Source organism: Xylaria bambusicola, assembly GCF_022495145.1.
Source record: "Xylaria bambusicola strain CBS 139988 unplaced genomic scaffold F5B22scaffold_36, whole genome shotgun sequence".
Lineage (NCBI taxonomy): Eukaryota > Fungi > Ascomycota > Sordariomycetes > Xylariales > Xylariaceae > Xylaria > Xylaria bambusicola.
Window position 1 is genome coordinate 146,142 of NW_025953589.1, and position 27,891 is coordinate 174,032.

The 27,891-nt window shown below is 49.8% G+C and overlaps 8 protein-coding genes across 8 annotated transcripts; 4 read left to right on the forward strand and 4 right to left on the reverse strand.

The window, feature by feature from the left end:
- Positions 1 to 109: 109 nt before the first annotated feature.
- On the reverse strand, positions 110 to 4,095 carry F5B22DRAFT_615625 (P-loop containing nucleoside triphosphate hydrolase protein). Its single transcript, XM_047975539.1, has 11 exons — positions 3,934 to 4,095; positions 3,369 to 3,720; positions 2,674 to 3,291; positions 2,244 to 2,551; positions 2,054 to 2,090; positions 1,914 to 1,993; positions 1,633 to 1,796; positions 1,434 to 1,497; positions 1,125 to 1,288; positions 660 to 987; positions 110 to 604 (listed from the first exon to the last, which is right to left on the reverse strand). The coding sequence occupies exons 2-11, from the start codon at positions 3,691 to 3,693 to the stop codon at positions 548 to 550; spliced, it is 2,145 nt and encodes a 714-aa protein (XP_047828657.1). The 5' UTR covers positions 3,694 to 3,720; positions 3,934 to 4,095; the 3' UTR covers positions 110 to 547.
- Positions 4,096 to 4,597: 502 nt separating this feature from the next.
- On the forward strand, positions 4,598 to 7,117 carry F5B22DRAFT_311602 (RanGTP-binding protein-domain-containing protein). Its single transcript, XM_047970621.1, has 3 exons — positions 4,598 to 4,868; positions 4,932 to 5,000; positions 5,065 to 7,117. The coding sequence occupies exons 1-3, from the start codon at positions 4,758 to 4,760 to the stop codon at positions 6,706 to 6,708; spliced, it is 1,824 nt and encodes a 607-aa protein (XP_047828658.1). The 5' UTR covers positions 4,598 to 4,757; the 3' UTR covers positions 6,709 to 7,117.
- F5B22DRAFT_615636 (uncharacterized protein) lies at positions 6,942 to 9,461 on the reverse strand. Its single transcript, XM_047975540.1, has 4 exons — positions 8,793 to 9,461; positions 8,587 to 8,690; positions 7,531 to 8,480; positions 6,942 to 7,461 (listed from the first exon to the last, which is right to left on the reverse strand). The coding sequence occupies exons 1-4, from the start codon at positions 8,827 to 8,829 to the stop codon at positions 7,398 to 7,400; spliced, it is 1,155 nt and encodes a 384-aa protein (XP_047828659.1). The 5' UTR covers positions 8,830 to 9,461; the 3' UTR covers positions 6,942 to 7,397.
- Positions 9,462 to 10,048: 587 nt separating this feature from the next.
- On the forward strand, positions 10,049 to 10,646 carry F5B22DRAFT_311429 (uncharacterized protein). Its single transcript, XM_047970620.1, has 2 exons — positions 10,049 to 10,267; positions 10,385 to 10,646. The coding sequence occupies exons 1-2, from the start codon at positions 10,133 to 10,135 to the stop codon at positions 10,541 to 10,543; spliced, it is 294 nt and encodes a 97-aa protein (XP_047828660.1). The 5' UTR covers positions 10,049 to 10,132; the 3' UTR covers positions 10,544 to 10,646.
- A 402-nt stretch (positions 10,647 to 11,048) lies between these two features.
- Positions 11,049 to 13,663, reverse strand: F5B22DRAFT_615641 (uncharacterized protein). The gene is made up of 2 exons (XM_047975541.1): positions 13,093 to 13,663; positions 11,049 to 13,021 (listed from the first exon to the last, which is right to left on the reverse strand). Exons 1-2 carry the CDS (start codon positions 13,208 to 13,210, stop codon positions 11,439 to 11,441), a joined length of 1,701 nt encoding a protein of 566 aa, XP_047828661.1. The 5' UTR covers positions 13,211 to 13,663; the 3' UTR covers positions 11,049 to 11,438.
- Positions 13,664 to 18,903: 5,240 nt separating this feature from the next.
- F5B22DRAFT_648716 (uncharacterized protein) lies at positions 18,904 to 19,334 on the forward strand (the record flags this gene model as incomplete). The annotated part of the gene is made up of 2 exons (XM_047979057.1): positions 18,904 to 18,964; positions 19,174 to 19,334. 2 exons carry the CDS (start codon positions 18,904 to 18,906, stop codon positions 19,332 to 19,334), a joined length of 222 nt encoding a protein of 73 aa, XP_047828662.1.
- Positions 19,335 to 22,963: 3,629 nt separating this feature from the next.
- On the forward strand, positions 22,964 to 24,947 carry F5B22DRAFT_615655 (ribosomal protein S7 domain-containing protein). Its single transcript, XM_047975542.1, has 3 exons — positions 22,964 to 22,981; positions 23,047 to 23,922; positions 24,117 to 24,947. The coding sequence occupies exons 2-3, from the start codon at positions 23,494 to 23,496 to the stop codon at positions 24,582 to 24,584; spliced, it is 897 nt and encodes a 298-aa protein (XP_047828663.1). The 5' UTR covers positions 22,964 to 22,981; positions 23,047 to 23,493; the 3' UTR covers positions 24,585 to 24,947.
- Positions 24,948 to 25,746: 799 nt separating this feature from the next.
- On the reverse strand, positions 25,747 to 27,548 carry F5B22DRAFT_615657 (uncharacterized protein). The gene is made up of 3 exons (XM_047975543.1): positions 27,142 to 27,548; positions 26,199 to 27,090; positions 25,747 to 26,143 (listed from the first exon to the last, which is right to left on the reverse strand). Exons 1-2 carry the CDS (start codon positions 27,155 to 27,157, stop codon positions 26,276 to 26,278), a joined length of 831 nt encoding a protein of 276 aa, XP_047828664.1. The 5' UTR covers positions 27,158 to 27,548; the 3' UTR covers positions 25,747 to 26,143; positions 26,199 to 26,275.
- Between the last annotated feature and the right edge of the window lie 343 nt (positions 27,549 to 27,891).

Sequence of the window (27,891 nt, forward strand, 5' to 3'; positions counted from 1 at the left end):
TGTATCCTTTTGACCTGATGACCATGGCGCAGTTGGTTGGCTTACAGCTGCGTACGTTACAGCTATTACAACATTGCTGAGATACTAATAGATCAAAAGCTAACACAGTTCTCTGGTTTCATAATGTTCATATTCTCCTTTTGAAAAGTATGCTAAAATCTATACCTAATCTTTCCATATGGCAGTTTAGTCAGTCAGTCAGTCAATCCATTCAATAGCGAACTCCATCCTGGCTTTCACTATCTAGAAAGAGCGATAAGATATGATTTTTTCGCCTGCCCGGCCCCGATTCTATGGCGCACCATCGCGCAGCTTCCCAACCTTGATGAGCCCCCTTTAGGAGCCAGCCAGCCCATTCATTGTTTTCCCGGGTGCCTAATATGAGCACAGATAGACAGATGCCTTAATTCTCTAGCTCATTTAGACAGATAGGCAAGACACAAGGCTGAAATTCAGCTGAGACTTGTAAAGATGCATTTATCCGGGCATTGCTGAGCTGTAAAAGCAGTGTCCGTCCACGGGACTGACTGTTGGCACTTTAAGTTCTTTAAGAATTTTCCTCAGTGATGAGTTTTGTGATCTTTCCAATGGCGATGGTTTGTCCCTACAGACCGGATTAGTATGCGTGATTGCAAGTGGTAGGGATGGAATGGTCTTACCTGGTCACGGAGGGTGAAGCGACCAAGTTGTGGTGCGTCCTCGAAGGTCTCAACGCACACTGAACCAGCACCACCAGTAACTTCCATCCGAGCAATAATGCTGTCGCCCCTCTTTGCGTGGGATGGGGGAAGCTTGCTCTTCCTGTTGGTTCCCTTTTGTAGCTTGTGAAGCAAAGCCGCAAACGTCACCTCCTCAATGGCAGCGTGCACGTGGAGTACACAGTTGAAGCCTGCGGTGAGGATAGACTTCAATTCTAGAATTCTGATTTGTGCCTCAAAGGCCTTGACGTTATGAACTAGCCGCTTGGGGCTGCATAGAACGAAACCACTACACAGTATATAGGTTAGTAAATGTCATGTAATTAGCATGGGCTGCAAGAAGAGAGGAGAGGAAAATGTGAATAAAGGTAACCCGAGCTGGCCATCTCAAACTTTTAGCGCTTTGCTCAGATGCTAAATACGTACGGTGAGATATCGTCTTCTTCAATGCCTCGAAGGCGCATTCGAACCTGATCACCGCACTGGCCGATCTGGATTTCATCTTCCGTCTCGCCGTATAGAGCAGCAATCTCAACCTTCTCTTTGTTGGGCATCATTATTAAACTCATACCCTTTCGGCAAACGCCAGCCTAGCCAGGTTGAAGAGTCAGTGACCATCGTTGAAAAGAAAAGGATTGCCTATGAGCAACCGAAATGAGTGCAGCTTGTTAGGGTTATAGTATCTCTACAAGCAGCTCTTGAGCAACCAATCTTGAACAACAAAGAATCACATACCTCGATCTTGCCTTCGACCATGGTTCCTAGATCACGATACTTTCCTGCGACTGCCATCATGAAACTGGAACGCATTGAGTCAGTACTCTCCAATATTGGATACAGATTGGATATGAATCGGGAGGCCCAGACTCAGCGACGATGAGACATATAGAAAGGGAAAACGATGAATGTAAAGAATCTTTCGTTTGTTACTTACGGAGCATTGACTTTGCGTTCTAGGGATTGCATGCCATCTAGGTATTCTAGTAGTGAGGGTCCATCATAGAAGGAGCAGACGCCAGGAGGAATTCTGTCCTTGATGTTGATTAACTGCTGGGCAGCAATGGGCATGAAGAATACATCGCCCTTGTTGTAACCAACCTGTTCATCACTATAATCAGTACCGCTACAAGAACCGGAAGCTCGAGTATCGCATAAAGGAAAAATATAAACGAAAATTTAGACAAATTCGATGAGCGATAATTGGAGAATACGTACACCTTTCAAGAATTGCGATAGTTTGGCAGTGCATTCCTTGTATCGATCGTGTGACCATTCAACTGTTGTGTCATCCATCTCTATTTCACAGTATTAGATATATTCACTGTGTACTTCAATTTCAACTTTAAAAGACTTACTGTTGATGACGACCACAAGTTTATTAACTCCTTGAGTCTATATTTGCAAGTCAGTAATTACTCTTTCAGATGAGACGGAAGCTCCGCATGGCTTCGCAGTCCCATAATTGTACCTCGAGGCCTATCGCCTTATGGGACTTTTGCCTCTTCAAGCAAATAGAACAAGGAATGACGTTAGGAATAAACATACCTTAGCAAGCATAGCATGCTCTCTGGTCTGTCCGCCCTTCTCGAAACCAGTTTCGTATTCACCCTTACGGGCACTGATGACTAGAACACCAACGTCGGCTTGAGCAGCACCGCCAATCATCGAAGGTACATATGTCTTGTGACCGGGGGCATCGAGGATACTGTATCGGCGCTTTTCGGTCTCAAAGAAGCCTCGTCCAACTTCGACGGTTTTACCCTTTGCTCTTTCCTCCTTGGTAAGATCCAAGGCCCATGACAACCACCAGGACTCTCGGCCTAGTTCCTTTGCTTCTCTCTTGTATTTATCCACTATAGTGGCCACAAGTCAGTATTGCGTTTTTTGACGATAAGATTAAATATATGCAAGACATGTATAAAGTAAGAAGAAGTTGTCCTAGGTCGCTGTGAACAGGGTTTTCCATTATACTCACTTGTTCTCTCATCTACCATGCCAGTCGCGTAAAGAATACTTCCACCTAGAGTTGATTTTCCAGCATCAACGTGGCCTAAGAAGATGACGTTTACATGTTCTTTACCATAGATTTCCTTTAGCGTTTCTTCGTCGACGTCGGCGGTCTGTTCGTTCATAACGGCATCGGCGTCACGACTAGCACCCTTAGCGCCCCTAGATGGGCTTGATCGGCCGGATGACGGTGTAGGCGAGGTCTTCCCGCTAGCAGTCTTGGACGTTTTGGTAGATTCGCCTGTTTTCTCAATGGCTTTCGTAGCCGTTGCTTTTGCGCCGGCGTCGGCGGCAGTGTTCTTCTCAGCAGCACCGTCCTCAGTTGCCGCCTTTGGCTCTGCCTTGGGTTCCTTGGGCTCGTCCTTTGGTGCTGCTGGCATGCCGATTGAGAGTACTTTGGCGGCCTTGGGTTTGGCCGCATCCCCCCCTATGCTCAAAACCTTGGTGCCTCCCTCCTTGGTAACTACGGGCTTGTTCAGGTCTGAGGAGGCCGTGGCGGCTTGGTCGGGACGCTTAGCAATAGTAGGAGGGGCTTGTTGAGTGGGCTGTTGAGGCTGTTGAGGCTGCTGTTGGTAATTGGGTTGACCTTATCAAAAGTTAGCCGAGATAGTCCGGACTGGCAGCAATACTGCAACTGGAAGGGGAAGAGGGGTCGCGCCTCACCGTAGCCCTGGTTATAGCCGGCTTGTTGACCGTAGATATTGCCGTAGCCCTGGCCATATTGCTGGTTGTATCCGCCGGGCTGGCCGTATTGAGGGTAGTAGTTCTGGCCGCCGTAGTAAGCCTGTTGGGGCTGCTGATATTGGCTGTAACCATAGGCTTGCTGGCCCGGCTGGAAAGAGTGCGCAGTGGGCTGGAAGGAGGCGGCGCCGGGTCGGAATGATTGCGCGGCGGCGGGGTTATTGTTGAGGTTCATCTGCTGTGTCTGGCGCGACAGGTTGTCATCCTGAGCGGCGGGGTCATCTTCCCAGGAGTTGAGATCCGACATGTTGGCGGTTTGTTGGCTTGTCGAGCCCTGAGAGGAAGTCGATTAATTAACGAGGAATTCGGTAGATAGGAGGAGGAGGAGGCAAGAGAAAGGAGAACAGAAAAGTGATCTGTTGTCGAGGCAATATTCGGAAACTTGAATATCCCGTCTGTGCTGAGTGTAGTTGGGAGGACAGGAGGAGGGGGGATGTTAGAGTAGACAAAAGCAAAAGAGCCAAAAACAGAACACAAATATGCCTACCCGAAGCTATCGAACTATGACAGGGTATCGAAAGGTCGCGTGCGGGAAACTTCAGCGACTACTTAGGTATTAGGCGCACAAAACGAGCTGACGGATACAGACTCAAGTCTTGAGAAAGTTGCTGCGGCTCGAAACTTGATTGAAGGTGGGTGTTTCGCGGTGTGGCTCTTTGGTGGGGCACTTGTAGCGGGGTAGGTACAGGTAGGATATAGGCCATATAAGTATATTTATTTTATCGGGACCCGACCCTTCCAAGTTAGGTAATTACAATTGAAAATTCCCAGTTGGGTATTTATTTATGTCCTCTCTTCGCCTCACGCCACGGATGCAGAAGGATACGTAGGTATCTACATAATTTATTGATGAGACCTCGTAAGTTCTGTTCAAGGTACGGTACTACCTAGTACATGTCTCAAATATCAAACAAATATCGGCTCTGGAGGCTCCTGGAGTTGCAAATGCTGAAGGCTAGGCAGGTGCCTTGTAGGTGCTCTAATGCACTGCTAGAGGTGCCCAAGGTGCCTGTCTTAGGTAAGTTAGGTGCCCAGTGTGGGAATACTGGCGAGACCCAATTCAATGCACATGTAGGTAACGTCCAAGCTCTTTTGTTATTTAAATGCCATACCTAAGTTTAAAGGTCATAGCCATTCATCTTATTCAGGATACCCCAGCAAATCAATCCTCCCTCTTCTACAGTTCACCTTCATTCGTTCATTCATTCATGAACCGGCTCGGGCAGCCTTGATTTCGATGCATCTACAACATTCACGCCTTCAAAGCTTCTTGTCCGGGGCAGAAGCGACTGGCCCATCGCCGCTACTGCTATGGACGCATTTCTCGCCAAACTGTCCTATCATGCTACCAGTTACGCCGTTAGATCATGTATCGCCTTGACCTCGACATATGTCATCAAGCAAGGTGCCCAGCTACTCAAGGTAAGCCCGTCCCCCACGTCGTCCAACGTGTGGCTATAATCACAGTGACTCACGTTCTGCTAGACTATAGATTATGACCCTCTACGAGCCGAGCTCAGCCAGCTGCAGAGGCGTCTGACTCGAAAGATAGAGGTGAGTCATATTCATCTCGTCCATATGGGGCCTTATGAGCTGGGTATTGACGTAAGCTCCAAAGTTGGTGTCTCCAATCTTGGAATCCATCGAGCTCCGCTACACGAGAGGAGATTCCGCCCTCGAGACTGTAGTGCGGACTGCACGAGGACTACGTGAGGACATTGACGCCCTGGGTGAACGGTTGAAACATGCCACATCCACGCACTCGTCGCCACTGAACGGAGCTAGAGATTCCAAGGCAGCAGTCGCTCGCCGCGAGGCCGAACTTGCCGGAATTATAGGCGACATCAAAGACTTGACCACCAGCATCGATGATGCGATCCCTCTAATCAATCTATGGGTTTCTGCTATCGGTGGTATCCAGGCACCAGAGTCATCTTTCTCGCCTTCGCGCTTACTGCAAGCGAGTATGCTGGTAAACGTCGGTGATACCCAGTTCATACTGGATCCAAGTCAACCCATGCAGATAGGTCCGGACTTCATCTTGTCTTTGTACATGCTGTTTCGAGGCCATGCCTCGGCCGGTGGAGCACAAGAGCCGTATGGCGTCGAAGAAGGACAGAGGAAACCGATGTGGCAGGAGGTTATGCACAAAGCGCGAGTGCGATTGCTCCGGATATCACTAGATGAGCTATCGAACAGAACTTCTGGGAGCGGTCCTCGCGTGCATTATGCATATCAACTCCAAGTTGTAGAAGACCTAGATGATGGACGGTTACATACATTCGAAAACAGGGATTCTCAACCAGCCGCATATGATGGCTTGTCTTCAGCCGGAATCCGCGAGCTCATCCCTATTCATCAGATCTCGAAAATGTTCTACGCCGATGTCGGTAAGATTCTTAACATCAACAGTGACGATGGTGCTTCAAATCGCCCTGTACTCCTAATCAAGAGAGACACTGAAGCCATACCGGTGGTCCACGGGCCGGGCAATCCCACGCTTACAATTAAGGGTGCAGAAGACAGTGTGATACCTAACCCTCTATCGTTAGAGGGGGATTCGCAGGAATGTATAGACTCTCAGCTTCGGCAAGAAATGGGACTACCGAATGAGAGATCCTCGTCTCAGTCTTCTCAAACTCACTCGAAATCCCAGAATTGGAGTATCCCGCAGGATCTAGATCCGGAGTGGATAGCCCTAGAAGTGTTTGACGTCGACGATAACGAAAACACGTTAGAATCAGACTCGGACTCAGATTCGGATACAATGAGCAACGGCAAGGACTCGATATCAAATGATGATGATGATGGGGCATGTCGCCCAAGACACACAACACGTCCATCCATCGATCTGAATCTCATCACGCAACTCAACCGCATGAACATCGCCTCGCGCCCCTCATCAAGCGATTCCCAGCAACTAAGCATCACAAAGCCTCATTCCCGCCCAGCTTCTTCCCCCCACAAAACCACCACCAACAACAACAACCTCGCAGACCGCACTTCTACCACAAATCTAATCGAGCGCTCCCCCTTCGGCGCAATCAAAACCTCCCTCTCCCTCCTCGAGATGCTCCTCCGCCTAACGTCCCTGCAGGAATTCGAGCAGACGACGCACCTCGCCATACCAGACCACGTGCTCAAGTTCTACCTCGACGAATCCGTCTCGAGCAGCGGTCTGCACGGCAAGGAACGTCTGGCTGCTAGCGCGGAGGCCCAGAGAAAGGTTGGTTTTGATCCGTACGCTGATCCGTCGGTGTGAAAGGGAGGAGGAGTTTCTACCGAGACAGTCAGTCAGCACTCGAGGATGCGAAAGCTTTCTTTCTCTGTTGCTCTTTTTTCTCAGTTCTCTTCTCTCCTGGTTTTGGCGCGGCGCTTGGTTGGGAGTTTAATTACAGACAGGGATAGAGATATACTTGCTTGCATGCATATGTAGAATGGTAAAATGATAGATTGATAGAACGAATCATGGTGAATAAATGAATGGCCTGAGCTGTAGAGTATACTTGGTGCCGCCATATGATACGCTACATACTAGCGAATCTTCCCGTGTCGATATGTACACATAGTTGCGTCTATTCTATACTGTATGTTCTTCATATGAATTGGATTTACACACTCACATAACGGTGTGTGGGGGTAAAAATGTAAGTGCATATACTTGGAAGCCTTGTAAGTAAATATCAGGTATCACTATCAAACGTATGTTATGTCATGTTATGCGGGTTACTCAAAAGCAACAGCGTAATCCACATCCCGCGAAGGCAAGACCGTCGTCCTTAAACACCGTATCTAAGCATTTTGCCGCCTCCTCGTTGATATCTTTCTTCTTCCCACGTTTCGATGCCCACGCCGTGTTATTGTAAGCCTAGGCATTGCAATAGAAGAGCTTATAGCGTCTCCTTGTCGCCGTCTCGAGGCAACTCATGAATCTCTTCCCTTCTGATTTGATCACTCGGTCATTTTGACATAATTACTTGGGAAAACACCGTGTCTTGAACCGATCATGCCCGTCCTATACATCGTTAGCGAGTCCAGCCTGGGTCCATCGCGCTATGAAATTAGGTACGGCGGGAGTACTTACCACCAGTCGTTATCACTCTCCGTCTTCTTCAACACCGTGATGATTTCGCCCTTCTTGAAGCCAAGATCGCCTGGCTGGTCTGCCTCGAACGTGAACAGCGCGACTGCCTCGTTCTTCTTCAGAAGCGCCTGCTTACTCGCGAAGTTGGGTTTCGGGGCTGCGGGTCGAGTTGGAGCCGAGGATTCGGCTGCTGGTCTATCGCGGTACACGTAATTATCATCTGCGCCTCTTGACCCCATGGTGTTGGAACGGTTGATCCCGCCGCTTGCCGGTCTGTCGTAGACATCATCTTGCCATGTGTTCGATCGCTGAGGTGCATTCATCTGGCCTTCGCCGTAGCTGCTGCCGCGCTGGCCATTCCAGACTACGTCGTCATGCCGATCGTCGTACACGGGTACGTCATTGTACATGGTGTCTCCCACTGAACCTTGCCGCGTGCCGTTGAAGATTCTTGAGTTTAGCACATTCAATAGGGGTGCGGCCTGGGGAGGAGGTCGGACGGCACCGCTCAGTAACTGCTGGGCGGTCAGACGTTGACCGTATAGCTTCTCGTTCGCATCTCTCCGCTCTACAATGGCGGATCCTTCTAGCGATACACCGGCGAATAGTCCCTTGGTCCTGCTGTAGCTGAAAATTCCGGCGATACTCTTTAAAGATGCAGCACCGGCGGCCTCGGCATTTCGACCGACGGGACCAGCTGCTATGGAAACATTTCCACCGAGGGTGATGGAACCTTGTTGTGAGAAGGTCTTGACGGCACTGGCATCATTGAGAATGAAGACGAAATCTGTTAATTCGAAACCAATCTGGCCACCGAAACCACCTCCGGCAGTGACAATGGCAGAAGGAGCAGACCAGCTACCATCGGGGAGACGAGCGACTACGAGGCCGGAACCGAAGCGCGCGGAGCCGAGGAATCCGGCCTTGAGAACTGTAAGAATCGCAAGACCCTAGCGACAAAAGCGCGGTCAGCCGGTTTACTTGTGAAGACAGAAACGAGACCGCAAACAGCCTCGTACCATTAGGTCTTCTCCATCTCTTGGCGAACGGACTTACCTTGGCATTGGAAAGAATGTGAGGGGGAATGATCTTGTCGGGACTGAAGGCTTGCCGCGGGTCGATGAAGGAAGTCAAGATCTTGCCGCACTTCTTGCACTCCGCTGTTCGTATGTCGCAGCATCAGCATCAGTTCGCGGGGTGTTGCGCAAAGCCACGGCAGAGCGCGATGAGTGGCCAGGAACGGATAGAACGGAAGCACTTACAGGCCATAGAGCTCGGGAGAGGGTTGTTGATACCCATGATGGCGGTTGATCTTGGCCGGCCGCTCGTTCGATACCAGACAAGAAGCTTCTTGGAAAGGGTTGCGCAAGAGAAGCGATTAGATTATGAGAAGACGTTGCAGGTGATTGAGGCCGCTGAATACAAGTTGACAAGCTGACAAGCTAGCGCGCGCCGTTGTACTTGCACGTACACCGATTTCCCAAGCTGTTAGACCGGCCGTTTAGCCCGAGGTGGGTATCTCGAGATGTGAGGTGTACTTCGTAGGTCGTAGCGTGCGTACCTAGTGGGAAAGCAAATTGCGGGGACAAATGAAGTACTACTTATGTGATCGAGGGAGGCAGCCAACGGCGATTTGGAATTGGCTGGTTTTAATCCCTATTCTCGTATCCTAGTTGTACATGTAAGTATCAAGGCAATAAATAATACAATGTATTCGTCCAATGTTATATGAGGATGTTAAGACAGGGGAAGTGCTGTTGCGCCGCAGTGGTGGTTTTACGTAGACAACTTGGAGAGGTGAGAGCAATGCAAAGACGTCCAACTGCTCGCGAATTATTATATAATAAGCGTAAACCTAAAGTTGAGTACAGTTGAATATTTAAATGCCTGGAGACACATGCAGACAACATGAAGACAGCATGAAGACATGGTGTAGCCGGGCGGCAAAAGGTCGTCGTCAGCAGTGGGAGCTCTGCCACTACCTACCTACCTACCTATACCTGTAGGTACCTATCAAAGCCTGGAGGTACTTGACTGACAGCGTCTGAGACTCGCCTGCCCCACCATTAAACGTGGGGTTGAAAGTCCTAGGTAGGTACCTATGGCCAAATGCACACACAGTACTGTGTGGCGCAGTGTATTCAGGGTCCTCCTCCACGAGCCACATACCCTGCATCATCTATTGGACTGCACTGTAGGACTGGGGCTAAAGGGCCCGGGGCAGAAAGGCAGCTGATTGTCTCGACTCCTTTTCGGGATGCAACCAGCCTTCATCAATCAATTAGACAGTCAACCAACCAACCAACCACCTGTACACCATCATCATACACGAGGCTCTTCAACAGAAACAGGCGACAGACTACCATCGCAAATCTACAAGAAAATTTCGACACTCCATTATCACTGCTAATACAAATAGTCATCGGCGCTTAGATCTCTAACTAGCTCAACTTGCGATCGGCAAAATACCTGATCTTAACTTGGCTGGGCCCGACTGTTCGGAAATCCCTTGATCGCAACCTACTATCCTCGAACAAAAGCCAAGGCGAACAACCCCCACGAGCCGGAATCGAATCAACACTCTTTTCATTCCATTGCCAAAATGTCAGAAGCATACGAGCGTGAGCGCCAAAACAACGCGCGGCTCGAGGAGCTCTCGGCGAAAGTATCCTCGCTGCGCGGCGTCACGGTGGATATATACGACAACGCGCGGGCGCAAGACGTCATCGACAGCACCGTATGTCTTCTTCTTTTCCCCTCTCTTTTCCTCCTTCCTATCATCACCATCATCATCATTATCAAAAAGTATATAAATAAATCATCCAACTTACAACTAACCCTTCTCCTTATCTAGAACGACACATTCTCCTCCATGTCCACACAGCTCAAGGGCTCCGCGAGCCGACTAGGCCGCATGGCCGCCGCGGGCAACAAGGTCGCCGTGCTGAAGCTCTCGGGGATCGTGATCGCCGCGTTCCTGGTGTTGTATTATCTCGTGAAATGGATATTTTAATCTCGTGCCTTTGTCCCACACACAAGAAACAACTATCACACACACGAAGCTGAAGAGCGAATATTCACTTATTAACGCGGATGACGACGGCAATCACGCTTGATGAGTCTCACTTATTTTGATTGAAAACTCTTGTATTATCACCTCACGACGAAGCGCGGGGCTCGCGGTGATGGATATAGCGGGCGTCGAGAAATATGAATAGATGTCTGTACGGTTCGAGAAAAGTAGATGGGGTGTTGGATATTCGCTGCAGGAGATACCGGTGTCGCGCGCGCACGGGAATGTCCTTCGCTTACACGCTGAACAAGAGGATCCAAGCCGGGATCCGCATAGCCCGCCAGCGCCACCAGAGTTGGACTTTCGCAGTCGAAACTTCCATATCATAGCGCGACGGAGTCAGTCAAGTCATGGGGTCACGTCAATCTGCTCCATGAAAGGGGTCTGTTTTATGAATAGCTTTTTCGGAGCAAAGCAAAGCAATATAGCATAGCAACGGCGTTTAATCTTATTATCATATTTAAGTCGTAAATAATTGAATTTCTATATGGCGCTATGATGCTACTTAATCCACCATCTCAAGTCCCGCCCGCACGCCTGCCTCTGTCTCTTGTTCATTTACACATTTTTTAATCTCGTGAGAATTGGTATATACTGAGATATAACATGCATGCATGCATGCAAGCACGTCCGTCTACAAAAAGGCATCATCGTCGGGTTTTCTCGCCAACCTGAATGATGACAAGGGTTCTTGGATTTCCAATAGCAAAAAACCCCCTAGTGTCGTGTTGTAAGCAAAGACTTTTCCTTCTTCCTTTTGTGACATATTAGAGGTGGGCTATATGACTATGAACATCGTCATTGTGTTCGTTCTTGAACAGACCCTCCCAGTGAATTACTGCCAAACGTTGGAGAAGAGGTCGTCGTTTCCAAAGCCACCAGCGGGCTTTCCGGCCGTGCTGTTGGTGTTACCTCCGGTGCTGCTCGTCCAGCCACCGAACTCCTCGTCGGCTGCGACCGTGGGTGCAGGCGCAAATCCGCCTGAAGCGCCGGGCACTATACTCTGGTTGGCGAACGAGCCACTGGTACTGCTGCCCCATGCGCCAAAGTCATCGTTAGTGCTAGGCACCGCGGGTCTCGCGATCGCCGGGCTCTTCAAGCCCGCTGAAGGGGTCGGTTCGGGATTGCCCCACGCATTGCCCCACACATCTGCATCGGATGTGGTAATTGAAGCTGAAGGAGTTGCGGTGGCGGCAGCCGCTGGCTTAGGTTGGGCTGCTGAGAGATTGAAAACGGAGCTCGAGGTCGAGGTAGGAGCTGGGGCTGGCTTGGGCGCTGTCTGTGGAGTGACAGCTGGTTGAGAAGGGCTCGACCAATCAAAAAGATCTCCTAGACCAGAAGATGATGACTGAGCAGGTTTGGTAGATGTGCCAGCAGAGCCGAAGCCGCCGAAGCTGTCTGTCGAGACCATAGATGGCTTACTTTGTTGTTGCACTGCGGGCTGGGCAGGCTTGGTGTCAAAGAAACTACCGCCACCAAGGCTAGAAAAAGCGGAATTGGTAGGCGGTGGGGGGGATCGGTTACTCGACATACTTGTCAAACCAGCAAAAGCGTCCCTCTGTGGGCTCTTCTGCGACGCCGCATTTCCAAAGCTCAAGCTAGCAAAGGCGTCATTGAGTCCTCCGCTGGTGGAAGCTTGCTGCTGATGTCCAACAGGGGGGCTTTGCATGGAACCAAACCCTCCACCGAATGACCCAGTGGAAGAATGTCCTTTTTGCTGAGCCGGTGGTTGTGGTCGCGGCGCCGAAGCATAGAGGGATAGAATGGATTGCTTGAGGTCCGGCCGGGATTGGCCTCCCTTGCTACTTGTCCCTGTTGTGCTCGCAGGCCTAGGGGGAGCAGTAGGTGCCTCGCCCAGAAAATCGAGGCCGAAGAGAGAGTCTTTGGGATTCGCAGCCTTCGCTGGAGCCGGCGAGGCCTTGGGTGGCACTCGTTGGTGAGGGGGCGGAACGGCTGTGCTAGCTCTCGGCGGAATGTCGTTGTCACCAATAAGATCCCCCTGAGATTGCGCTTGAGGGCTCGTAATTTGAGCAGCGGGCTGGCTTCGTAACGAGACTTTCCGTTCGATTGTTTGCTTTTCTTTGACAAGGCTTAAAGGGACCTCGTCGTCGTTTTCGACATCAAGGTCGGCGGGGTTAGGCATAGGGCCATCCATGGCCCACCGCTTGAGCTCATACTTGGTTCTTATGAAATTCTCGATCTTCGCTTCAGAGGGCACATGGCCAGCCGCCAACTTGGATTCCCAGTATTTGTTGGCGCGCGCGTTGCCCCAGCTTAGAATGCTCTGTAACTGTTCATCTGTCCACGAATCCAGATCGACCGACTTCACACGTGAAATGTGGGTGCCCATGCCGCGATGGATGCCGGAGCAACGAATGCAGATGAATATGCCGAGGTTCCAGCTGGCCCATCGAGGGTCTAGGACAAAGGTGCGGGTTAGCGAAGTCCGGGGTCAGGCGCGGACGGCGGCAAGCAGGCGGGCAACTCACGCTTGTTGCGCTTGCAGTCGGCGCATACTTTGTTGGGCTCTAATTTCAAAAGACTCTTGATGGTTTGCTGGTTCTGAGCAGCCCTTTCGGCAGCAGGGTTAGGGGGTCGCCGAGACATGGTCCTTTATCAGCGAAGGGTTCGAGGCGCAGGGTCGAGAGGAGAAAAGGGGATTTGTAGAAGCCAGATGACGATGGGCAGGTTATCATGTATGGGCACCTAGGAGGCGGTAGGTAGCGGTATGAACAGTGGGGTTCTACGATCCGTGGCCAATGCCATTAGGCATTACTATGGACAAGGTTGGTAGGTTCCAGCAACGGTAGAGAGATGATGTCTTTTGGAAGGCTGACCAGATAAGGTGGATATAGCCATTTTGGCGCCAGTCAATCAACGGTGCCTCCACTGTTGATTGGATAGGTACCGGTACATCGGCTCAGTCAAGGAAGAAGTACCTAGGTAACTCTCCAGGGGCGGCAGCCTTGCACCAACCAGTCAACCACTTACATTTCAATCGTGACGGTACTGTTCATGAAGCCACCCCAATGACTACATGTATGATGGTAGATTCGATACCTACGTCCATTGCCAGTGGCATTGTCAGCAAAGTAGCATAAGTTGTTGCTTGCCACTAGGCGTTAGCAGGTGCCTGCCTACCTATGTACATGTAGGTATGTACATGTAGGTGTGTACCTAGGTACTTAGGATAGGTACATTCTTCTGCAGAGGGCCACTCATACCTGCCTATAACCTTAGGTTACCTGGTACTTACCTATTATCTAGGGGAATCTGTAGATATCTACGTGAATCAAAATCCAATTATGAAGGGTTTTCCCTCCTACCTCAATAAGGTAGCCTTATAGGATGTGCGTTGCATTGTCCCCAAAAAAAAATTTAAAAAAATTAAAAATAAAATCTTGCAATTTCGACGTACTATCATAGAGGCATGTGCGCACGTCCATGTGGGGTTCGCGAGCCCCTTACATAGAGGGTTAGGTATGTACGGGTAAGTAAGGTAGGTGAGATGAAGGTGAGGTTGTTTCTCCAAATCGTCGAATTCTCGTCCCTCTTGCTGACTCATTGCTACACGCCACTGCCCGCATGCATGCATTGCTCAAGTTCATCTGAATAGGAGACGAGTCTCATCTTCGGCATCTATTTGCTGTCACGCAATATGATTCGTCTCTCATCATCTCCCCGAGAGCTGGCCATAGCCGATTCTCTCGTACGAGTCGGCCCCTGGTTGCGAAGAACCGGGCACAAAGGCTGGGGACGAGAGCCGGGATAGATACAGCTAACCCCGTCTTGGGCCGTCATTGCACAACCAGTCCTTGAGCCGAGAGGCTTCTCATTTCTCTCTGCAAGTTCCACAGCATTCACCTCTCGTCAGATCCCGCAGGAATACGCAACGATGATGCCGGGTGACGGATTACGAGGCCTCTCGAGTTTGCCTGCGTACCGTGCCACCCGCTGGCCACCCACAACGTGACGGCAACTTCTCTCGTCTGACAATACAGAATATTCCAAACAAATGGTCATCGGCGAGCATCGCCCGGCACGTCTCTTTCGGGACATCACGTGCGGAGAGACGAAACGTAACAGGCAAGGGAAGACGAGCCTGCTCAACATGACACCGCCCACCCTGTATGCCACGACGATGCCTTCACCTAAGTGGCCAATGGTCCTGCGTTCGGCCCGTCAACCTGCAGCAGTCCGTCCAAGATACCCTGTTTAGTATTAGTACGTCGGTCGTAAACGGACGATCCTTCTGTCGTCCCGCTTCCGGTCACGCTGACCTCTTAGATCTCGCTTGGTATGCAAGATGAGATCCCGAGACCAACCCTCTCACGAAGCACATCCTTTGCATCATTGCCTGCCGGGTTCACTGCACTCATCGGAGTTTTTATGACGCTGTGTTCATGCAAGGGCTCCCTAGAAGCCTTGGGCCTCTACGTTTTTCAGCCAAAGAAAGAATGAAGCGGCGGCTGGACGCAATATCCCAGATGATTGAGCGAGTAGTATCATCATGCTGGTTGCTTAGTTGACACCTAATGTAAAACAAGCCACTCTTTACTCATCGGACGAGCTCTTCTAATGTAGGTCATTAGCCTACTTTCGACACACCCATATATGATGATGTTGGCTAGCCACCTTGATGTAGCCCAACGCCCGCTATCGCAGTAGAAGCACCCACATCTTGTCCACTCGTGGACGGTGTTCCCTGCATGATGTCGGGCAGCACGCTTCTCTTCTGTTGTGGGCTGGCATACCGTGTCAGGTGTACCCAGCATTGCCTGGTCACAAAAAATGGTGGCTGCTGGGACACAGATAACCTATACCCGGGACTCACAATTACTTTGTCTTATGCGCACAATCTCTTCATACACTTGATCAATGTGGGAGAAACAACTAGATGGAGGAGCTGCCAAAACAACATACAACTACATACCAGACGGTCCATGTTGATTTTGCATGCTCTAGAGTGGTTATCGAAGCACGTGTTCTAGCATATATCGGCAGCTATCTTATTGTTCACACTGTTCACATACCCACCCGTGAACGGACCCCATCATTTTGTGTTGCGTGATACGGCTAACCCTTGGATGACTATCTGACTACATGCGGGCCGACCCAGAGCCACGGTATCAACGCATTCCGACAAGTCACCGCACAAACTATACCTATTTTACTCCTCGGCTTAACCAATGAGATGGGGCATCGATTAATTTGATTGCACATGTAAGGATGTTGCAATGCTGCAGCTAGACTACACTACCTCCACCAGCAAGAACAATGAACCAGCGTCCGCTGATCCGAACTTCGTTTCTTGTTCGTGAGCAGCACTAGAAGCCATGACTCGTGTGCCTTAATCATATCAATAGCAGTCATAGCCAGCAATCCTGCTATCCCTCTCTATTAGATTTAGTCCACTAATCTGTACAGTGCTCTAAGTTTAAGCATTGATTGCGATCAGGGTGTCGATAGTATTTGGTGCCCACCACAGACGATTCGTACGGCCAGACTTCCGCTGCCATACACTCCTCGCGGAAGGAGAGGAGAAATCAGCCGTTTTTGGATATCAAGATCACCTTATCTAATTTCCCGTGTGCGTGTCCGAAGACGCAGATTGTTGTGTGCGGGAATCTGTATGCAAACGGCCCGGTCACATTAGAAGTTTCGTCAATGCATACCACCTTCAACATGGGTGTGAATCTGTCTAGTCAGCCGACTTTATCGTTACCCAGTATTGCCTCTTTCTCGACGACCCACATGCCTACCTAGGAACATCGATGCGTTCTACCGCAACCAAGTCGGTAGCCGGTCGCTACTAAGGAATGGCCAGTAAGGAGACATTGAGCGAGTCACTATCGCCTTCGTATATGCTAAGGCTTTGGTGGTATATTGGTTCTACAGTTTGATCCCAGACCAGCAGTCTAGGACTCGGCACACTCAACAATTGCGGAGTTTAGTGCGCGTGTAACATGAACGCATCAGCCAATATACGTCGCCGTATTGATCGTTCTCTAGGCCGGAATCACGCTGGTGGTGATAGTGTTCACCTTGGAGGATCGAAGCCATTGCAATCAGTTATTGCCTGGTTTGTCTTCAGCCCAGATTTGGGCCCCAAGGTCAAGCTTCGACTACCTATATCAAAACGCCACAACTTTCTGCTCCCATTGGACAACTTGGACAAGCCCTGGGTTTTGTTAAACCTTTAGGCCTAGACCCTGCAAATTGAGAACCAGATATGCTAGGACAAGCTTTGCCTGGTATAGCCTGGTTTTGAAAATCATCTGCGGTAGCCAAGGGCCTTGCTCGTAGACTAATGCAATACCCCTATCCCTGTTCAACTATACTACCTGGTAGAGAAAAAGCAATCTTTTGGATTACGAAAACAACTCAAAAGGCTCGGCATTTTTCACGACATGTAAACTAAAGCATGGCATCCGGTATTCGGTAAAGAAAAACGAAGAGGGGGTAAACGAGCCTCACACGGCGCGACTAACGCATGGTTCTTCCTTGCCCTTAACACCCTCGTACACGAAATTGAACGCGCCTTACAGCACCAAGTAATGTAGGAGCTATGTAGGACAGTGTAATAATGACTCGGGGAATTTTTCTTTTGTTCCGATTTCACTACTTGTACCGGTCATCGTGTCACGCTCTGGCGGCGCAGCCAATTCCGTCCCATTGGGTCGTAACGGCTTTCGAACAATGACAGCGCGTTCTCGCCTGAGTTCCCAAGTCACGTACCACAAGCTCATCCATTCATGTCGAGTGCATGGTTGGGTACGGACCAGGCTCCTCGTTACGGAAGCTCTCCGGTACGACAGCTGTACAGCACGCTAATCAGCGGGATGCCGTGTTTTGATATGACAGACACCTCGTCCGAAGCTATCAGGAAAGTGTTTTGGCAACTTTCCACGCCACCCAACCACCACATTCACCCGATATGCACCCCCCTGGTGAGTGTTACGGAGCCCAACGAGAGACATGCAGTTTGACAGCAGCACGCACTCATGCGTGTTTGGCAGAAGGTGAGACATACCTACAGCAGCAGCAACCAACGGCATCATCAACAAGGCGGCACGCGCCTCGTCTATTCGCATACCATTAGGATAACCATTCTGGGGGGACGGGTTCTACATGACGACTTTTCGTTCACAATCTCCCCCATTCTTTTTCTGCATTGTCCCAAATCATCGACATGGATGCGCAAATGTACCCACCCCGACTAACTGCGTTCGTTGTCTCTCTTCTTGCTTCTGCACCCCAATTGTTCGGCACGAGTGGGCCAGCATACGTCTAGCAACTCTTGCATGCCGCCCTTTACCACAATGGAGGGAGGCCTTGATGTCACATACTACAAATGAAGTATTGGTCTAACTATCTGGTTTCGCGCTTCCACTTCTGGCCATGCTAAGGAAAAACCATGGGGCCCACCGCTCCAGAGTAGCCAAGTGCATAGGGAGCAAAATTGAGAAGCACATAGGTAGTCTCAGCCTGTCGAGAAAAAGCAAATACCGGGATGGGATCGACTTTACTTACTACACCTACTGGAGACGACTAACGCAGGTGACTATCTCGCTGTAGTTCACCTCATCTCTAATATGCCTACCATGATAGAAAAACCTAGGCAGTCGCTTCTCCTTTCTGATCTGCTTAATTGTTTCCCCCTTCCCATATGTGTTGCTTTGCCCAGCTTGACCTTGCATCACTCTATGCTTTTTCACACCCCTTTGACCACTCCCTCCTATCACCAACAGCCGTATACACCCATCCATGATGCATGATGCCGTCGAATCTGCCGAATAATTTCCTTCCCATATCCGTGCTGCATCACCGTTGTGCAAACAGTCTTTTAGGGCGCCTCTAGCTAATCCTTAGCTGCCACATCACTATCGTTCTCTATCCCTCGCATCTTCTCCGTCCGGTATCACTCAGGTACCGTCGGAACACCAAAGAGGTACTTGTTACTATCTGACGGAAGAGACATAGGACGTGGGCCAGCTGCGGAAGGGATAAGGCGAGACAAATTGACACCTTATATAAACGCTTGGCCCCGACACCTCAGTTCAAATTTTACGCACAGTTGCCTTCAGTCAACAGCTCAAAACTAGTTAAAAGTTCTTTACCGATTCATTCAGGGCCACTCAACCATCCTTACCTGCTTTATCTCTGAGCACTTAATCCATTAGTCTACTCATCTCATTCCAAGCTAAGCTAGGAAGTTTGAAATCGGCCACGAGCCAGATTTAGTTGAGAATTTAGCCTTGCCATATCTCCCGACACCTCAATAGGTGAATTTGAACGCTATGCCGTCCGGTTCTCGCCGCTCTCAGCAGCCAACTTCTACATGGCAAGACAGGCTGGAAGGTTAGGCGCAATCCGTCATCTACTACCCATGAGAGCAAAATAGCTGACCACATTGTCTAGAGGTGTGCCGAGACTATCAGATCCAACCACCTGATTATCAGCTTGTGTCTGATCGACGAGGCAAGTCTCCCCCAGCTTTTATATTGGCCAATGTCTCCCGCAAACACCCGTCCTTTGCAAGTATTAACGCGTGCCCTGTCTTTCTGTAGGCGGTCGTACTGCTTGGTCTAGTGTTGTCGTTGTGTACGGCAAGCGCATCGAGGCGCGTTATTGGTACGACGGGAATAACCTCAACAATGCTAGGGAAGATGCCGCAGAAGCGGCGCTTCACTGGCTATCCAACAGTTCGGGACTCGGCAACGGATGGTGAGCAAGGGAAACGACCAATTGATTCAGCATTCGGCCCTATATGTCTCTGGGAACAACGGCAGCTTCACATTTCCGAGAATCGTAACTTCGGCTTTGTTTGTCTGGTCGTGATGGGATAGGGGTCCATCTTTTCATGATCATATACCTCCTCTGATTCAAGCTTTACTTCCCTTTTGTTTGACCTCACTGTCCCGTATGATATCAATCGGAGTTTCGGAAAGGATCTAGCAGCCCCACGGCCAACGAGGAAAAGGGTAGAGAAGCGGCATTCCGTTACGACCTTATCATACAACCGGCGCACGATACTCTTTGGTCTTTTACTGTACAATCAAATGTCTTACCTGCATATCTTGCTTACGGAGAATCGAGTCGAACCTACTGGCGTATTGCGGGCGCTTATAGGAGCAACGTGCTGGGTATTTTCTTATCTGTTTCTTTTCCTAGACTCAAACCCCCCAAGTTTCATGAGGAGGAAATCGTTATCTACGACGGGATTCAATTGGGTTCGTCATTGAGGGTGTTCAACAAAGTACGTCAAAGGTGTTGGTGATTCGAAAACATTTCTGGGTCTGATTGGGCATTTGTAAGGAGTTCAAAGAAAAACCGAGCTTTCCCCTATCTTTCATCTGAGCTGTGTCTCTTCCAGACTCATCTGTCTGCTATCCTCAGCGAGTATAGGTACGAATGAATATACTATTTCTCTTATATTCGGCTAGTCATCAAACGCAGTTTACTCTTGCTGCATGACTGGGATGAGGGCCCGAGGAGGGGGTGAGTGAGCAGGGCAAGATGAGGGAACATATCGTGGAGAATGATGATTATCGCCAGCCACTTTTCGACTAGCTGGACAACACGAAGTCTAAGAAACGATAGTGGGACAGCAAGGGCGGGGCAAAAGCAATATAACTCATCGAGGGCTACGAGAGGACCAGGACAGAACGAGAAAAGTAAACACTTGTTATTTGAAAGTTGTTTGCGATGTCGGATTGCTGAGTGATGGTGCATTACTTGCTTTTTCTCAGGCAAGTACTGTGTATGAGATGCCTAGCTTCGCACTAGACAAGAGACTGACGGCCTTGGTGAGCTCGTCCACACACCATGGGCACTTAAGGTGTGTCACCAACGCATATACATCCATCTGCACACAATTGCACGCACCCATATGCGTATAGACATGGCCACGCACACCGATCTTCATTCACCCAGAACACGAACAGGCAGGCACTCACCGTATCGACTTACCAATAGTAAGCCGTGGGGAAATCCCCGGTTGCCATCGGGAGCATATACCCTAACCTAGGGTACATGCATACCTTTGTGTGGTGGCAAGTATTATTATCAACCACATATTGGCTGTGTGGTAGTGATGCTGGGATTCGATAGGGGTTATCGATATCATGACGGCGAGATGCGATTGGGGCTGAAGTGCAGAACAAATTGACACCGTCGCAGCGCTACTCGATCAAGCTGAGCCCATTGGCCCACCACAGCATCGCGCCCATGGTCGCAATAGGTTTGATGGGTAAGGCTAGGAATTTCGGAATGCCTAAGACTGTGGGGGAGAAGATCTGAGCCTAGTCCCAGGCCGGCTGGACTCCGTCTATCTGGGTGGGGGGGAACAGTCAATTAGTTCGGCTTGGGTAGACGGGCTAGTATAAGATAATGTTAATCTAGACGCACGACGTGATTGTTTCTGGACGCGCACAGCCTTAGAGTATAGTGCCTACATACAGTACCTAGTAGGTGGTGAGTGCCCATGATGCCGAGGGGCGCGAGGAGTTGAGAGCTTTGTCGCCGAGTGATTTGATTTCCCCCCTCAAACGCCTAAAGTTGTTCTTCCCATCGAGGATCGCAGTCCTGTCCTGTGACCAGTACCTGCCTGCAACAGTATAGCAATGGCAAGAGAGGTTCAATGGAAGGGTGACATGGCATAACAGTACCGTACCGTAGCATGATGCGACAATAATACTCTACTCACGTATGCAAGGAATAAGGACTGGTGGCGTTGTTACATCTCGGTGACACGAGGCAGGGACTTGGATTCCAGAGCGTGGTGTGTAGGCGCACGTGCGACACAGGATGGCGCAGGGCTTGCATGGCGCTGATGAGGACAGGAAGAAGAACAAGAACACGAACAAGAACAGGGAAGAAGAAGCAGCAGATCGATATAGTAAAATTAATTTAATACCTCAACGAAAACTATCAGCGAGCTATTTACAGACAAGCAAACAAGGCGGCCAACGAAATCAATAGTACGATGGAATCAAGTCCGGCGCAAGCAATAACATGAGTATGGCAAAGCTACGTATGAAGATATATTTTTCACTATACTCAGTATACATAGTACGCCCTGAGAATGAGTACTTGGGTCAGGCAACAATCCAAGGTATCCATCTGTACAAACCCCGAACACAGTTAGGTAGGTATGGACGTAGAACATTTCGGGGGAAGTATGCAGCGCATCACAGGACTTGTAGGCATCATGCGTCTGTCTACCATAGTAAATCTAGGTTGGTTGGTTGGATGGATGGATGATTGCCATTGTAGGAACAGATAAATGAGGCCGAAAGAGGCCTATTCCATCCAGAAACGGCATCTCGAACGAGCCCAACCCGCAACGACCCCCCCCCCCAGATAAGCCACCCCCATTTTATGTCCCGGGGGAAACAGATATCTGGTCCCTGACATGGCCCCCAAGTGGTGTGATTAGGCGAGTGGAACCGAGAATACGACCTCGGTGTTTGTATGAGGTTGTTGGGATGAACAGTTTCTGAATTGGTACATAGTGGGTATACTATTTGCTACTGAAAGAGCCCACCGAATAAACCCACCGAATAATAAAACAAAATATTAGAAAACCTCATGTGGGTGGGTATAAATAGTGCCGTGATGCGGGCGGTCGATGTAACGCCCTGCTACAAGTACCGCATTCGTTACACTAAGATATCACATGACCCCCCATGAGATGGCATAGTTTGGTAGACAGAACAGTGCATGCATGCATGCATACCTATAATATAGTAAGTCATTAAGTAAGTAGAGTACGGTAGGCCATGATAAGAAGAAGGAAGGACAAGTAAGTCAATGGCAGAAAACGAGGTATGTGAAGTGGGAAACAATTCGCACAAAAGTTGGCGCATGATCGGTCGGCTTGGTACCGCAGCTGCCGGATCTTCCGAGATGTGTCAGCTCCCCCCTTTCGGACCCAAACCATGGGACCAAACAGTTGATGGAATTGAATAAGAAGAGAAGCCCGCCGGCCGGTGATTGTATCTGGCAGGTTTAAGCTCTTTGGGGGATGCCGAGATCAAGAGAAGTCGCCGTTCTGATTTTTCCTTGGTGGTGGTGGTGGTGGTGGTTAAACGCGAATGGCTTATGGTGTGTATGTGTATGTATGTATGTAGGTATGTATGTAGGTAGGTATGTATGTACTCCGTACACCTACCTACCTACATCCATGTATGTGTGTGCCTCTGGGTCGGGTATCGTGATGAGATTTGCGATGTAATAGAAATGAGAAAAAGCAATACCTACATCGCAAACCAAGCTCGAAATCTAAAAGTCAGCATTGCGCGTGCAAGTTGCCGGGCAAGGGCAAGGATGGTGAGGGGGATGCGGGATGTGGGATGTGGGATGAAGGATGACAAGGTACAGCGTGGCTAGTGCACCATTGGTTGGCTGACATAATCCGAGTCCCTGACATTCTCGATTAGGTACCTAGCGACTAGCTTATCGATTGTGTCTCAGCTGGATCATGGCAAGCATGGCATCTAAGTTCAACGATAAGAGGCTCTACATACCTAGTCCAGCTACCTAGGGAGTGTACCAAGGTACTTCGTAGGTACCTACCTACTTAAGTACCTACTCTAACGTAGGCATGAGCCACATATCCCTTCACCAGCCACACATCTATAGATTCCATGTGCTATCAAGCCACGAGCAAGATCCTGCTATCGGAACAACTGACGGCCAACCCAACGCCAACGGGGCATTTCTAAATTTTATTGAAGATACCGATCGTGTCGTTGAGTGAATCGCGAACCGCGACCCCACGACAACGACGACCATCACAGCAGCCGATCAATTGGGGCGATCTATCACCTGGGGGATTGGTATTGGTGGGAGGACGGGCGCTCTCTCTCTCTTCGCCAAATGAGAATATGGCTTCAAAATTAAACCCCTGGAGGTCGTTACGCAGTTTGGCCGTCCGGACGCGACCATCACAGCCCTATCACCATGCTCAGTCCACTATAAGAGCCGCCCTACCTACGGGGAGGAGAGGTCTCACTAACGATACATCGATACGCTCACCACCGGATGGTGCCGATCTCCCACCGCCGTCGTCGGCCAAAGAATCCCTGCCCTACATCGAGCCATTCGCCGATAATTTCCTAAACGCCGAGGCTCTCGCCGCCCTTGAGAAGGCTGCCTCTGGCGAAGATGCCTTATCCCTTTCTGTAGAGGGCCTCAAATACGGCATGCCCACGCCGCCGGCCAAGCATGAGCAACTCCAGGACCGCCACCATCCCGTCATTCACCAGGTCACGCGGATGCTAATGCGGGATGGCAAGCTGAGTGCGGCGCAACAGGTGCGCATACATTTCCTATGCCCCAACTCTACGATCTGACTTTCACGTTTCTCATGCATTTCGTCCTTCGGTGTGGAGCTAGCCAAGACTGTGCCTCGAAGTGGTCCAACGGACGAGCATGAATCCCAAGATGCAACGACAGAGTATAGAAGCAACTAAGTAAAAGAATGCTAGCTGACCCGGCATTCGAACAGCATCTCTCCTTCATCCTCAACTACCTCCGCACCAGCCCGCCACCCAAGGTCTCGCCCTTACGGCCTCTTCTCCCGGGCTCACCACCGCCCCACCAACTCCCACTTAACCCTCTCCTCTACCTCACCCTCGCCATCGACTCCGTGGCCCCGGTAGTCCGGATCCGCTCTTTAAAAGGTATAGCGAGCGGTGGCCAAAACCTCGATATCCCCGTGCCCATCGACTCCCGCGCCCGCCGCCGGATGGCGATCCAGTGGGTCCTCGACATCGTCACCAAGAAGCGCTCGACGGGCTCCGGGCGCAAGCAATTCGCGGCCCGCTTCGGAGCGGAGATCGTCGCCGTCATCGAGGGCCGCTCGGCGGCCTGGGACCGCAGGCAGATCATACATAAGGCGGCCACCGCGTCCCGCGCCAACCTGGTGCATCCTGCTCTGCTCTCTGGGAAGAGGAAGCCGAGAAGCAAATTATAAACGTATGGGTCTGCAATGAAACTTGGGGTTGTGGTGAAGGTTGATATGATGGCAACATCGACACTTGGTACGAGAACGACCTGTGGCCACGTCGAAGATGTGCGAAATGCACTGCGCGAAGTGCCGTCGGTCTTGCATTTGTATGATAGGATAGGATCATGTAGGACATGATGGATAGCTTACCTGTCTACCGAATACCTACCTACCTAACTTACTGTATAAAGATGTACATTTTGCTCTATATCTACCTTACTTGACCTCCTTCGGGAATCTTGTCGTGTTCAGCGTTAGCTGTTACTGGTCTTTTACTTCCATGCTGCTGTGAGGTTGAAGGACAGACGAATGTATGAACTCAAGTATGTACATTTTTTATGTAGTCTATATGTTTATATGTGAATGAGGGATCTATTCTTTTCAAGGGGAAGCTCATAGGAGCGCATATCTTTGCTAAAGTGCCGCTGCTGTTCCTCCCGGCCCTCTTTGTCCAAGCCGTAGTACATGCGCCATACTGTGCCGTACTGGACCAGTTGTATATCCCCTATTCATTTACTCCGTAATTTTTTTCCCATTTGAGATACAGTCATAGGAGTTCTAGTATAGTCGTCGTTATTATCTGAAATCGGCCTTCAGATAGACACCATGGCAGGCCATGATGTCGCGATGCGGGAGGGGCAAATTCGGTCATACGATTTCGAGGGTTTCCTCAATATGTGTAGATAGGTATGTATAATAGGGGCGGGTATCGCGACTATGCAACGGAATGTGATTATAAGTACACCCGACCCCGCAAAACGCCCACGTGTTCTCCGTTTTTTGCCACGAAGAGCACTGCTTTTCTACAGGTTGGATTAGGTAGAAGGGGATCCATACAGGACCATGGAAGCGTTGGGTGCGGTGATGCGCGGTTCGTTCGGCGCGGTCGCACTGCAGACGACGGCGTTCGCAAACTTCGCTGCGCCATTTGCTGTAGCTTATCTATGGTTGGCGCCGTAGATTTCGTTTCTATGGGCCCGGGGATATTTCTCCTGTTGTGCGAGGGAGACTATTTTGACGACGGTGATGGGTTTGGTCTGTTTGTCTTGTCTATCGTGTCTTGGTATTGACAAATGGCGAAGGCGGGTAATGTGTAGATGGACAGTAGGTAGGGACAAGTTAGATTGGATAGAGGGAAGAATTGAATTACTTTCTATTATCTATGTAGCTCTCTACGTGAAAATGCCGAATCAATCTACGAGTTTCCTCTACTTCAGCAGGATTTAAGCTTCATAATTGTCGAACGGTGATAACATGAATATTCTGGGGAGGGAGTAGCTTATTTGGTGTTGTGAAAGGGGGCCTTGGCCCCGCAGGTTCAGCATCGTCTAGTACAAGATAATAGGAATTCGTATGGTCGTCACTCACTAACTAGGGTCACAAGGCCGGGACTCATGAAGATTGGTATGATGGGATGTGAAACGACTAGTCTTAACCTCAGGAGTAGTCGGATGTGTAATAGAAGAACAGAATGTGCACACATATATTCAGAGCCTATAAAGTTTATCTGCAGAGAAGAGGTTACCCTGTGCCAAATTAGAGACGCCAACTATCCGATCAGTTGCATTAGGGGTATCCTACATTTACAAGGTTGAGACGACATTATCCGAGCCCTTAGCGATGTACTATTCAAGTCATGAGAGCAGGTGCAAGACACATCACCCCAAGAACCACACTACGGAGTGCGTATCCGGATCTTCATGGAACCATTGATGCCTCTTCTGATCCCATTTCCAGTAGGCATCAGTGCGGCTCTCCGTCTCTTTTCCGATCTCCCCGTAAGTCTGTTTATAATATTCCTCGAAGAGGTATCGGGAATCTTCGGGAGCGGCGAAAAGGTTGGCGTGGTATTCGGTGTCGGGGTGCTTTTGCGATGCTGCCGCCGCCTGCTCGCCGTCTTCGGGTACCCCTGGGGTGTCATCGCTTCCGAGATCTTGTTGTGTTCGTTCGCTTGAGGGTGCTCCAGGGGTGAGGTAGGCGGTATCGACGATATTGGCATCTAGGACGCAATCTAGGAGTTGTTCATTGGTATTGACATCTGACAGTGAGGTTGAGGCAGCTGTGTGGTATTGCTCACGTGAGCTGTATGACGCCGGCTCTGACGTGGATGAGGGCGAGGCGTCAGTTTGTATGTTTGTGTCCTCGGTATTTGTTTGAGGCCATACTTGTCCAGATTCTTCGACGCGATTTTGGTGTTGTTTAGTTATGCTACATCGGGAACGATTGAAAACGGCGGTGTTGGAGTTACACGGGGACCAATTCCTTCGGCCGTAATACCCTGAAGACCGGAGGGCTCTAGACGCTTGATGCTCTATACCGTCCCTGGATTTTCTTTTAGATATTCTTTGGCTGTCTGCACTATGTGCCCTGTATTTGGCATCTCGATTTTGAAGTTGAAGATGCCGTTGAGAACGAGAAAGTTGTTTGCCTGGAAAGCTCTGGCTTTGGGGTCGTTTGGAGTGAACATACTCGCCTAATTGTTAAGAGCGTTAGTCAACGAAATGTTAGCCGAGATGCCAAGTACCTGATGGAGTTAACATGCTCGCAGCAAAACTTGGGATAGGCGGACATATGTGGGCAGCCGGCGGTAGGTAGCCAATATATAGTTGTGATGTTAGGAGAACTCATTAGAGGGTCTTAATAGTTTCTTGAAGTTGTTGTTATAATGTTCGTTGTGTGCCGGCATTGTGAAGTCCGCTGAGGAGCCACGCTTTTAAACAGAAATTCAACAGCAAATGCAGGGTTAGTCTATCTAATTCAGGCTACATTTGGAAGAAGTGCTAGAATAACGTTGCATTCTACTTGGGCAATGATTCTCGTGATGGGCGTTGCCGCCCTGGATAGGAGAGATTGTTCAATTTAGGACTTCTATCTCAGTAACTCAACAGATATCAACCATTCTAAAGAAAAAATTTCTCCTGGCCTTGAACAGTCACGAGAGTAAGTTGTTATCTTGACCGAAAAAGCTGACAAATTTGGGGGCTGGCCAGCTCGCGGCAGGCTGAGGCCCATTACAGTGGCCAGACAAGTCCACCCAAGCCCCCTATGCAACCATGTTCATGCAAGTGCCTTGGTTCGGTCGATTACTAGTAAAAGTTCTTATTTAGTTAGGGAATTCACTTCCTCCGTCTGACTTCTGATGCAATGTCAATCCTGTTCATCAAAGTGAGGCGTTCGGTGGAGAAACGGTTGCGTCTAGTGTGGGCTCCTCGTGTGAGTTTTCGGTGTCTTTCAAGCAGGCTGAGTCTGACTTAGGGCTCTTGCATACATGATT

Coding starts and splice junctions, on each gene's coding strand:
- F5B22DRAFT_615641 (XM_047975541.1), bottom strand. CDS start 13,210: ATGTCTCGGCGACCCCCTAACCCTGCTGCCGAAAGGGCTGCTCAGAAC. Junction 13,022..13,092: donor CGACTGCAAGCGCAACAAGC/GTGAGTTGCCCG, acceptor CCTTTGTCCTAG/ACCCTCGATGGGCCAGCTGG.
- F5B22DRAFT_311602 (XM_047970621.1), top strand. CDS start 4,758: ATGGACGCATTTCTCGCCAAACTGTCCTATCATGCTACCAGTTACGCC. Junction 4,869..4,931: donor AAGGTGCCCAGCTACTCAAG/GTAAGCCCGTCC, acceptor ACGTTCTGCTAG/ACTATAGATTATGACCCTCT. Junction 5,001..5,064: donor GTCTGACTCGAAAGATAGAG/GTGAGTCATATT, acceptor TAAGCTCCAAAG/TTGGTGTCTCCAATCTTGGA.
- F5B22DRAFT_615625 (XM_047975539.1), bottom strand. CDS start 3,693: ATGTCGGATCTCAACTCCTGGGAAGATGACCCCGCCGCTCAGGATGAC. Junction 2,091..2,243: donor AGCATGCTATGCTTGCTAAG/GTATGTTTATTC, acceptor TTGCAAATATAG/ACTCAAGGAGTTAATAAACT. Junction 1,994..2,053: donor ACTTGTGGTCGTCATCAACA/GTAAGTCTTTTA, acceptor ACTGTGAAATAG/AGATGGATGACACAACAGTT.
- F5B22DRAFT_615636 (XM_047975540.1), bottom strand. CDS start 8,829: ATGGGTATCAACAACCCTCTCCCGAGCTCTATGGCCT. Junction 8,481..8,586: donor ACATTCTTTCCAATGCCAAG/GTAAGTCCGTTC, acceptor TTTTGTCGCTAG/GGTCTTGCGATTCTTACAGT. Junction 7,462..7,530: donor GAGAGTGATAACGACTGGTG/GTAAGTACTCCC, acceptor AACGATGTATAG/GACGGGCATGATCGGTTCAA.
- F5B22DRAFT_615655 (XM_047975542.1), top strand. CDS start 23,494: ATGGCTTCAAAATTAAACCCCTGGAGGTCGTTACGCAGTTTGGCCGTC. Junction 23,923..24,116: donor AGCTGAGTGCGGCGCAACAG/GTGCGCATACAT, acceptor GCATTCGAACAG/CATCTCTCCTTCATCCTCAA.
- F5B22DRAFT_311429 (XM_047970620.1), top strand. CDS start 10,133: ATGTCAGAAGCATACGAGCGTGAGCGCCAAAACAACGCGCGGCTCGAG. Junction 10,268..10,384: donor AAGACGTCATCGACAGCACC/GTATGTCTTCTT, acceptor CTCCTTATCTAG/AACGACACATTCTCCTCCAT.